The 12,351-nt window shown below is 40.3% G+C and overlaps 1 protein-coding gene across 1 annotated transcript; it reads right to left on the reverse strand.

Moving 5' to 3' along the window:
* Window positions 1–6,191: 6,191 nt before the first annotated feature.
* On the reverse strand, window positions 6,192–6,665 carry LOC102865974 (40S ribosomal protein S17-like). The gene has a single exon (XM_006895005.1). The coding sequence runs from the start codon at window positions 6,645–6,647 to the stop codon at window positions 6,240–6,242; it is 408 nt and encodes a 135-aa protein (XP_006895067.1). The 5' UTR covers window positions 6,648–6,665; the 3' UTR covers window positions 6,192–6,239.
* Window positions 6,666–12,351: the final 5,686 nt, after the last annotated feature.

Consider the following 12,351-nt stretch of genomic DNA (forward strand, 5'->3'; position numbering starts at 1 on the left):
TCAAGTTGTCTACAACTCATACCTACCCTGTGCACAATAGCTCTGAACCCCATCCATCCTCACAAGCCTTAGCACACTAGTTCATTACTGCAGTCCCTGTGTCAATCCACCTGGTTAATAGTATTATTTTATCAACCCTCCGCCTTCCCAATACAATGTCCCTCTCCAAAGAATAGCCTTTCTTAGCAACATGCCCAAAGTATATGAGGCAAAGCCTCATCATTTTGCCTACAAAGAGCACTCTGCCTCCATCCTCTCCAAGACATATTTGTTTGTTCTTTTGGAATAGTCAATACCCTTCTCCAGCACCAAAGCTTGAAAACAACAATTCTTCTTCCATCATCCTTATTCATTGTCCAGCTCTTATTTGCATAACAAGTAATCAAAAAGATCATGGCCTGAATCACATGCACCTCAGACTTCAAACTGATAACATTACTCCTCAAAGAAATGGTGTGGTCCATTACTGCAGACTTTCCCAGTGCAATATGTTTCCTGATTTCCTGACTGCTGCTACCAAGGGTGTTGATTGTGGATCCAAGTAAGATGAAATCGTGACAATGTAAATCTTTTCTCCTTCTATCATCGTGTTGCCTCTTGGTCCAGTGATATGGATTTTTGTTTTCTGTACATTGAGATGCAATCTGTATTGAAGGCTGTATTCTTTTATCTTCTGCAACAAGTTTTTCAAGTCTTCTTCACTTTTGGCAAGCAGGGTCGTGTCATCTGCAAAATCATCTAATCTTATTCTTAATCTAATTCATATTCTTCTTCATAGAGTCTGTTGTTGTTGTTGTTGTTGTTATGTGCCGTCGAGTCGCCTACGACTCATAGCGACCCTATCTAGCAACTCAAATACTTTGTTTATCATATAGATTGAATAGGTATGGATAGAGGATACAACCCCGATGCACTCCTTTATTAATTTTGAACATTGTTAAGAAAGAAATGGAATGCATAAATATTGACATTCTAGGTATTCGCACAATGAGATGGACTGGCAAGGGGCATTCTGAGTCAGGTGATCATATGATCTACTAGGCTAGAGATGAAAAGGTGAGAAAAATGGGGCAATTTTCACAGTTAAAAGCAGCCATTCTAGATCCATCTTAAAATACAATGTTGTAGAGCTTTTCACAATCCTCAAAAAAAAAGGAAAAAAAATACAATGTTGTGAGTGACAGGATAACATACATACACATACAAGGGAAGTCCAGTGAATACCCCTATCATTCAAATATGTGCACAAACAATCAGAGTCAAAGAAGATTTCTACTATCTTTGCAGTCAGATATCTATCAAACATGCAATAAAGATGACTGGAATGCAAAAGTTGGGAACAGAGAAGAAGATCAGTTGTTGGAAAACATGTACTTGAAGACAGAAATGAAGCTGCGGATAGAATGATAGAATTTTGTACAAGCAATGACTTACTTTTTATAAGAAACACAAATGCAGGCTGTATACATGGATTTCACCTGATGGTAAGCATAGGAAACAGATCAATTACATCTGTGAAAAGAATCACTGGAGAAGCTCAATATCAGCTGTGAAAACTAAGACAGGTTCTGATTGTGGAACAGATCATCAACTACTCCTATGCAAGTTCAAGCTGAAGCTAAGGAAAATTAAATCAAATCCACAGAACCAAAATTGGATCTTAAGTCTGTCCCATCTGAATTTCAAAACCATCTCAGCAACAAGTTTGAGGCCTTGAACACTAATGAGTGAAGACAAGATGAGCTGTGGGAGGATACCAAGAATATTACCCAGGAAGAATACAGAGGGTCAGTGCAAAGACAAACGAGGAAGAAAAGGCAAAGATCAATGTCAGAAAGGACTCTGAATATTGCACTAGAGCACCAAGAGGTCAAAGCAAACAGAAGAAATCAAGAAATTCAGGAGCTGAATGGAAGATTTCAAAGGGCAGCACGGGAAGACAAAGTAAAATATTATAAGGAAATGTGCAAAGAGCTAGAGTCAGAAAATCAAAGGGGCCGAACTTGCTCAGTATTTTTTTTTCTTTTTTTTTTTATTAATTTTAATACACATTTACAGAGGTTTTGGATTTCCATTCATTCATTGCCGCACCCCTCCCCACCAGTTTGCTCCCCGCTCCGAAAAATAAAAGAAAAAAAAATTCCTTCATTAGTATACAATTCCCCCATCCCTTCCCCCACACCCCCCACCCCAAGTACACTTCTCTATGCAACCTTAATTCTGGAGTCCTGTGCTAACCACCATAATACTCAATCATATATCACCTCTAATCTGTTCTTTCCCTCATCTGTCTCAATACAATATACATAATTTATCCCGTTTGTTTTTTTTTCTGTCAGACCCATTCTACAACAGTGGCACCATGCAGTATTTGTCCCTTTCTGACTGAGATATTTCACTCAGCATAATATTATTTCTTAAGCTCAAGGAACTGAAGAACAATTTCAAGCCTAGAATTGCAATATTTAAGGAATGTTTTGGGCAGACAGGAAGCAGTAAAAGAAGATGGAAAGAGCATACAAAGTCATTGTACCAACTGAAATTGGTGGACAAAGAGAATTTCATGAAACAATATATGAGCAAGGACCTGTGATGTTGAATGAAGAAGTTCAAGCTTCTCTGAAAAAATTGAAAAACAAAAAGATAAAAACACACACACAAAAACAAACAAGGCCACAGGAATTGACATAATTGATGCATACCAATTGACATAGTTCAACAAAGAGACGCTGTCCTGGATTCATTCACCAAGTTGTGCCAAGAAATCTGAAGGGCAACCATCTGGCCAACTGACTGGAAGAGATCTATATTTGTTCCCATTCCAAAGAAAGGTGACTTGGCAGAGTGTGGAAATTGTTGTTGTTGTTGTTTAATGCCGTCGAGTCATAGACGACTCATAGCGACCCTATGAACAAACAGCCTGAGCACTGTTCATACATAGAGTTTCCAGAGGCAAGCCATTTCGGAAGTGGATGCTGCTCCTGCTTCCAGCCTTGATTTAGTCGGGAAGCTCCAGCCAACACTGTCCACCATGGGTGCCCATTACCACGATTGGCACATCACTGTCACAGGCTTCAGCATCACAGAAACCACGAGTTACCTCTGTACAGCAACGCACAGATCAGTGCTATACCACCTAGAAGAATGTTTGACAGGCTTAAGGCCGCCTCCTGGTTCAAACCCTAGGCCCAGGCTGGCTAGCCTCACTCCAGGGACAGAGCAAACCTCCACATCAAACACATTCCTGGAAAAGCAGTCCACTCCAAAGCTTGCCACGATTCCTGCACTCCCCACCACCATGCTCCTGCCTTCTGGCAAGGAGACCTTCCCAGGAGCCTGTGCAGGCACCAGCCAAACCAGGAACAACATGGCCGCTTCCTTCCCAGCTTCCTTCGGCTTAAGGAAATTATCAAACAATATTACTAATATCACATGCAAGGAAGATTCTGGTGAAAATTATCCAAAAATTACTGGAACAGGTCATCAATAGAGACCTGTCAGAAGTGTAGGTTGGATTTAGAAGATAATGTTAGACGGATCTTGGCTGAAAGCAGAGAGTACCAGAGGAATGTCTATCTGTATTTGATCGACCGTGTAAAGGCATTTGACTGTGTAGATCACAACAAACTGTGGCTGACTGAGAAGAATGGAAATCCCAGAACACTTGATAGTACTTATGTGAAACCCATACTTGGACCAGGCAATCGTCAAAACAGAGCAAAGAAAAACTGCATGGTTCAAAATTGGGAAGGGTGTTTGCCAGGGATGTGTTATATCTCTATACCTTTTCAATCTATATGCAGAGCAGATTATCCAGGAGGGTGGGCTTTATGAGGAGAAATGTGGCATCAGAATTGGAAGAAGACTCATAAACAATCTGCATTATGTAAATGACCCAACCCTGTTTGCTGAAACTGAAGAGGACCTGAAATGCTTGCTGCAGAAGGTCAAGGACTGAAACCTTTAATATAGATTAAAACTCAATATAAAGAAAACAAAGATTCTCACCACTGGGCTGATTAGCAGCATCATGATAAATGAAGAAGAGATTGAGATTGTTAACAGCCTTAATTTACTTGCCTCCACAATCAATATTCTTGGCACCAGTAGCCAGAAATTAAAAGACGTATTGTTTTGGTAAAGTCTGCTGTCAGAAACTTCATAGTACTGAAGGGCAACGATGTCAGTCCAGAGACTAAGGTGTACCTGATACAGGCCATGGTCTTTGCAATCACTTGTTATGCATCAGAGAGCTGGACAATGACTAGTGATGATAGAAGGAGAATTGATGTCTTTGAGCTGTGGTGCTGGAGAAGAGTATTGAATATACCGTGGACTGCTAAGAGAACGAACAGGTTTGTCCTGGAAATGGTGAGACCAGGCTGCTCCTTGGAGGCGAGGATTCTGAAGCTTCATTTGACATATTTTGTACATGTTTCAAGGCGAGGCCAGTCTTTGGAGAAGGACATCATGCTTTGAAGTATAGAGGGATGACACAGGAGAGGGAGACCCTCAATGAGATGGAGTGATACAGTGACTGGGGTAATGGGGGTAGATGTTTCAGAAACAATAAGATTGGCACCTGATAGAGCAAGATTTAGGGCTCTTATACATAGGGATGCTTTGAGTTGCAGGCAGCTTGATGGGACATAACAACAAAAACAACAACATTCATTACTAGGGAGCTCTGATGGGCTAGTCGCAAGACACTGTGCTGAAATCCTGAAGGCACGAAGTTAGTTAGATGTATCCTGGATGAAAGCAGAAAATACCAGCATTTGCTTGAAAGGCATTTAGCTGCATAGATTATAACAAATTATGGCTTGTACTGAGAAGAATGGAAATCTGAGAACACATTATTGTGCTCATACAGAATCTATATGTAGACTAAGAAGTTGATGTGAGAACATAGCAAGGGAAAACTATATGCTTTAAAATCAGAAAGGATATGCATCAAAGTTGTCTCTTTTTTCCATTCCTATTCAAGCTGTATGCTAAGCAAATATTTTATAAAGCCAGAATCTATGAAGAGGAGGAGTGTGGCATCAGTATTGGAGAAAGACTCATCAACAACCTATATTTTGCTGATTACATGACTTTGCTTGCTGAGAGTAAGAAATGAAATATTTGCTTCAGAAGATCAGCCTTTGGTATAGATTACATCTCATTATAAAGAAAACAAAGATCTTCACCACAGTCAACATTATGATAGAGAAGTGATTGAAGCTGTCAATTATTTCATCTTGCTTAGGTCAACAATCAAATCCTTTGGTACCAGTAGTCAGGAAATCAGGAGATGCAGTGCCTTGGACAAGTCTGCTGTCAGGTATCTCTCCAAAATACTGAAGAGCAATGATGTCAGTTTGAAGACTAAGATTTGCCAGATTCAGGTCTGCTATACATGGGAGAGCTAGACAATGATTAAGGATGACAGAAGAATTGATGTCTTTGAGCTATGGTGCTGGTGAAGATCACTGAATATTCTCTGGACTGGCAAAAGATCAAACATATATATCCTGGAAAGATTTTGGTCAGAGTGCTCCTTGAAGGCAAGGATTATGAAGCTTCACCTTTCATATTTTGGACATGTGGGTATGCTAGGCTTTTCTTTAGAAAGAGATATTGAGCTTGTAAAAATGGAGGATCAGCAAAGGAGAGGAAGACCTCCAATGAGATGGATTGACACAATGACTTCAGCGATGAACTCTAGTATCTGAGATGATGACAATGATACAGGATAGGGCACAGAAACAGGCTGGCTGTTCATTGGGTCGCTATGACTCGTACTCAACAGCACCAGCACCTAACAACAACAATGTGAAGGTCACACACCCAGAGCCAAGAGGAAATGAGCAGCACACCTCTCTACTGCAGTAGAATGCACCTGGGTAAGCGTGTTGTTCTCCTTGGAATGAGGAACTGGAAGTGTACTACATACGTTCTGTTCTGGAGGTTTGCGTCCCAGTCCTCTTAATGCATCTGTTCACATGGCACATGCTGTACAGAATACTTTGAGTCCTTGCACATGAACTTCATATGATAGAGATGAAATGGGATAAAACTACTTTCAGGTGAAGATAGAGATAAAATTCATGGTCGGGAAGCACTCTGAGATTTTGTGGTATGACCTACTTCCACAGTATGAGTAACATCCTTCTCCTCTTTTTTTTTTTTTTTTTTACAAAGGCAAGGCTGGTGTGCCCAAATTTATTGAAAATATTACAGCACAGCAAACAGACTCAAACGGCTCCACGTGGTGTTTTGAAATTCATCCCAACTGTGGGCTGAGTGACCTGGAGGTTGGACAGACTGCCAAAGTCCAAGAGTTTCAGCATTTCCTTAGTATCAGGATCTACTTCAATGATCTCCTGATCCAGGGCTGAGACCTCTGGTACATAATTATCTCTCCTTTCTCTCTCCTCCTCCTGCAGCTTAATGGAGATGCCTCTCACAGGCCCTCTCTGAATCCGCTTCATCAGATGTGTGACATAGCCTGCTATCTTGTTCCGGAGTTTCTTGCTGGGAATAATGGCGATCTCCTCGCACACGCACTTGTTCGTGTGGAAGTCATTACCCAGGCGCGTGTAGTATTTCTCAATGATGACCCGGGCCGCCTTCTTCACGGTTTTGGTGCGAACGCGGCCCATGTTGGCGGGTCCTTGGTGAAAGAGCCATCCTTCTCCTCTTGACTTCTCCACTTGGAGTCATTTTCAGTGTTTCCCACAACCTACCAACCATGAGCACCTTGTCTTTCTGCCATAATAATCTTGTCATTTTTCAGCCCTGGGAAAAACTCACCATCTGTTCTTGTTTATTTCTCACACAGTCTTTTTAACTGCTAGTGATTAGAAGGATAGATGAAGCCACAGAAGTTGGCTTGCTTATAAATGTTCGTTGTCTACCCAGGCTCACCAGCATGTTCGTTTCTCTCTAGATCTAACACCACAGCTCCCTCTACTTCCATTCCACCTGTCCAGCTCTGCTTTTCCCTCCCAGTCTTCTTTGAGGATTGATGCTGTTATATTCCATTGTTTTCTACTTCCATTCTTGCTGTTATAAAACATGTTTGGCCTGTCATCTCTTGGCATGTTCACTTCTGAATTCAAGATGAAGATCTTCTCCCCTCCTTAATTCAATGGTTGGTTCTAGAGAAACTCTTCGTGCCTCTCCACCTTCTTCTCCTTCCTTCATTCTGCATCACTTTGTGATGTTGTTGCATATCATTGAGTCAGAACTGACCCATGCTAAACCACCTCTGGGTTCTCAGAGGAAGTAAATCACACTTGAGGAGAATTCCTAACTTTCTCCCCTGAAGCAGTTAGTAGATATGAACCATGTGCTTCTGGGTTGAGAGTGAAGGCCTTTATCAGTAGGTCACAAAACCTCCTTTCCTTAATTCTCAAATGTTCAATGTCCTATTATCTAAATAAATAAGGGTCACCATTTTGCCAGCTTTCCATGCTTGAACATTTGTATTTTACATCCATGTTTGTGTTGTTTGGTGCCACTGAGTAAAATTCATAGAGCCCCTACACACAACAGATCTGAAATCTGCCCTATCCTAACCTTACAATCTCTGACACACTTGACCCCATTGCTCTAGTCTCTGTGTCAAACCACTTGGTGAAGGGTCTTTTGCCCTTCAATGTTCCTCAATCTCCCCATGTATGATGCACATCAGCAAGGAATAGCCTCTCCTTAGTAATATGAGAACTTGTGGAGGGTCAGCTATGAATAGGGTCAGAATCAACGACACATACGATGACGACTTCACAAACGGATACAGAATGAAGGAGGTGTATATGGGAGAGGAGTGAAGAATTTCATTAGTGTCAATACCTCCATGCCACAATTACCTCTTCGTCTAGGTTTAGGCTTAGCATGTGCATAATTAAGTATTCCAACTCTTCTCAATGTTAGCCATAACTTTTTAGGATCCACATAGTAAAATGCCTTTTCATAGTCAATAAAGTAAAAATAAATAAATAAGTAGATAGATAGATAGATAGATATCCTTCCAGTATTCTTTACTTTTAGCCAGGATCTATCTGACATCATGAGTGATATCTATCTATGGTGTCACAGCCTCTTCTAAACCCTACTTGAACTTAGGTAGTTCCACATCCACATATTTTTCTAGACATTTTTAAAGTCTTTAGCATTATTATACTAGTATGTGATATTAATAATATTGTTTAAAAGTTTCCATATTCTGTTGGATCACCTTTCCTTTGAATACTGTTGTAGTTGTTGTTACGTGTCATTGAGTGGAGTACAACTCATAGTGACCCTATGAACAAATGATCTGAACCCTGTTCTATCCTGGGCCATCCTCATACTTCCTAATACACAAGAGCCCATTGCAGCAGCCACTGTGTTAATCTACCCACATTGCAGCAGTCACTGTGTTAATCTACCCAGTTGAGGGTCTTCCTCTCTTTTGTTGAACCTCCAGCCTTTCTAGAATCATGTCTGTCTCCAAGGAATAGTCCCTCCTAGCAACATGCCTAAGTATGTGAGTTGAAGTCTCATCATTCTTGCCTCCAAAAAGCACTCTAGCCGCACCCTCTCCAACACACATCTGTTTGTTCTCCTGTCTGTCCATGGCATGTTCAATGCTCTTCTCCAAAACCATAGCTCAAAGGTGTCAATTCCTCTTCAGTTATCCTTATTCACTGTCCAGCTCTCAGTGCATAACAAGTGATAAGAAAAACCATGGCCTGAATCAGATGCACCTCAGTCACCAAACTGACATCAGTACTCTTCAATTATTTTGAGATATCTCTAACTGTAGATTATAGTCTGACTACTGGTACCAAGGGTCTTAATTATGGATTAAAGCAAGATGAAGCTGTTGACAGTTTCAATCTCCTCTCCATCCATCATGATTCTTCCCATTGGTCCACTGGTAAGAATCTTAGCTTTCTTGACATTGAAATGCCATCCGTACAAAGGCTACACTCCTTGATGATCTGCAATAAGAACTTCAAGTCCTCTTTAAGAAAGCAATGTTGTGTCATTTGTACAATGCAGGTTATAGATGAGTCTCCCTCCAATCCTGATGCCACACTCCTCTTCACAGAGTCTAGCTTCTAAAAAAATTGGCTCCGTTTATAGATTGAATATGAAGAGAGAATACAACCCTGACACAGTCCCTTCTCAGTTATAAACCATGAGGTGTTCTTTTCTGTTTACACAACAACCTGTTGCTCCAGGTATATGTTCTGCATGAGCACAATTAACTGCGCTGCGATTTCCATGTTTCTCAATGTCAGCCACAACTTGTTATGATCCACACAGTTAATTGCCTTTGCATGGTCAATAAAGACATTCTTCTGGTATTCTTGACTTTGAGCCAGAATCCATCTGACATAAGCTATGATATCCCTGGTGCCACGGCCTCTTCTAAATCCTGCTTGAACTTCTACAAGTTCTAGCTGGTTTTGAAAGATCTTCAGCAGTATTTTCCTTGCACATGATGTCAATGTTTTTGCTCAATAGTTTCCATATTCAGTTGTATCACCTTTCTTAGCAATAGGAACAAATATGGACCTCTTTCAATCCATTGGCCAGACAACCGTCCTCCAAATTTTCTGGAAGACTGGAGAGTGCATCCAAGGCTGCATCTATTAATTGAAAAATGCCTGTTGTTATCCCATCCATTCCTGGGACTTTATTTTTTGTCAGTACTTTCAATGCAGCTTCTACACCTCCTTCATTACCATTGGCTCCTGTTCATATGTTACTTTCTGAAAATTTTCAGCATCAATCAATTATTTCTGGTATAGTGATTCGTGTATTCCCTCCATCTTCTTTTGATGCTTTCTGGGTCATTCAATACATTGCCCATGGCGTCTTTTAATATGCTTGAATTTGTTTTTCAGTTCCTTCAGCTTGAGAAATGCAGAGTGAGTTCTTCCTCTTTTATTCTCCAATTCCAGGTCCCTACACATTCAATTATAGTACTTAGTCTTGTCCTCCTAAGCGTCCCTTTGAAATCTTAAGTTCAACTCTTTCATTTAACATGTTTTCCTATTGTTTTGTCTTCTCAACATTCCAGTTCAATATTTAGAGTCTCTCCTGACATCTATTTCAATTGTTCCTTTCTCCTCTGTTTTTGTAAGGATATTTTGCTTTCTTCGTGGACACCATCCATGATAACATTCCACAAATCATCTGGCCTTCTATCATTGGTGTTGAATGCCTCAAACCTATTCTCAAGATGATCTTGAAATCAGTTGAAATGGATTCAAGATCATATTTTGCTTCTTGTGGCTTTATTTTCATTTTCTTCAGCCTCAATTTGAACTTGCATATGAGTTATTGATCATCTGACCCACAGTCCATCCCTGGGCTAGGTTTAACTACCAAGATTGAACATCTCCAAAAATTTCTTCCACAAACATAGTCAATCTGATTCCTATGTAGCTCATCAGGTGAGATCCGTGTGTAAAGTTGTTGTTTGTGTCTTTTTGTTTGTTTGTTCGTGTCTTTTAAAAAAGTATTTGCAAAGAACATATCATTGTAAATACAAAAGGCAATAATTTCATTTCAAGCCTCATTTCTATTACCAAGCCCTTGTGAATGGTAACATACATAGGTTTCTTCCAGTCAGTTGGCAGGCAGCTGTCCTACAAATTTCAGGCATAGACTGATGAGTATATCTAGGGCTGCATTTATTAGCTGAAACATGCCAATCATTTCCCATCAATTCTTCTCTCTCTCTCTCTCTCTCTACTAGTTTATTTACAAAATTGTAATACAAACTCAAACAAATTTTTCCAGTTCCCCTCACCCCTTACCCATCAAATTGTACAACCCAATGATTAATTCCCCCCTCCTCCTGCACATCTACATCCCTCTGCTTCTAGCCTGTCCTACCCTTCCTTCCTGGATCCTATACTCATTCTACAATAACTGTTTTATATAAATATTTATCCTTGCGGGACGATTTCATTCACAGCATAATGCTCCCCAGTACTTCCCAAGCTAGGTAATAATTTACAAAATCATTGCTCCTGCGTGCTGCATAGTATTCCATTGTGTGAATGTACCATAATTTCTCAATTCATTCATTTGTGGTTGGACATTTGGGCCATTTCCATGTTCTTTGACCTTATTTTTTCCAATTAATTCAGTGCAGCTTCAACTTCTCTTTCATTACTATTGGCTCTTGTTCATATAGTTTTTGTAGTTCTTGTTATGTGCTGTCAAGTTCCCTGAGACTCATAGTGACCCTATGTACAACAGCTCTGAAGCCTGCCTTGTCCTGAGCCAGTTTTACTGACTCTAACACACCTATTCCACATTACCCCAGTTACTGGGGTAACTTATCCGAAGTCTTCCTCTCCTGTGCTGTCCCTCCAGTTTTCTGAGCTTGATGTCTTTCTCCAAGAACTGATCCCTCCTGGCCACATGCCCAAAGTATGAGATAGAATTTTAAAACTCTAGCCTCCAAGGAGAAACTTGATTTCACCTTCTCCAAAAAAGACGTATTTTTTTTCCCCTTGAGTCTATAATATGTTCAAGACTCTTCTCTAGCACCACTACTCAGAGTCATCAATTCTTCTGTCATACTTAGTCATTGTCCAAATCTTAGCTACATAACAAGTAATTGTGAAGACCATGGCCTGGATCAGGTGCACTTTAGTCCCTAGACTGACATCATTCCTTCTCAGTACCCTGGAGAGGTCTCTAACAGTAGATTTTCTCAATGCATATAGTCTTTTGATTTCCTGAATGCTGGTGCCAAAAGTACTGACTGTGGAGCTGAGCAAGCTGAAGTTGTTAACAACTTCAATCTTTTCTCCATCTATTATGGTGCAGCCAATTGGCCAGTGATGACAATCTTTGTCTTTTTTATTTTAAGCTTCAAACCGCATTAAAGACTATAGTCCTTGACCACCTATAGCAAGTGCTTCATTTCCTCTTCATTTTCAGCAAGCAAGGTTGTACCATCTGCATAATGCAGGTTTTTCATGATGCCACAATTCCTCCTCATAAAGCCCAGCCTCCTGAATTATCTGTTCTGTATATAAATTTAAAAAGAATAAAGACAGGATGCATTCCTGATTCACTCCTTTTCTGATTTTGAACCATGCAGTATCCCCTTGCTATGTTCCAAGGACTATTTCTTGATCAAACTATAGGTTTCTCATAATCACCTCAATTATTCTGGGATTCCCATTCTCCTCAAGGTTAGCCATGATTTGTTGTGTTCCACACAGTCAAGTTCCTTTTCATAGTCAATGAAACACAGAGAGACATTCCTCTGATACTCTTTGTTTTCTGCCAAGACTCACCTGACATTGGTGATAAATCTTTAGCGGTACAATATCTTCTAAACCCAGC

This window comes from Elephantulus edwardii, unplaced genomic scaffold, assembly GCF_000299155.1.
Source record: "Elephantulus edwardii isolate Elephantulus edwardi_28Jun2011 unplaced genomic scaffold, EleEdw1.0 scaffold00153, whole genome shotgun sequence".
NCBI classification, from domain to species: Eukaryota; Metazoa; Chordata; class Mammalia; order Macroscelidea; family Macroscelididae; genus Elephantulus; species Elephantulus edwardii.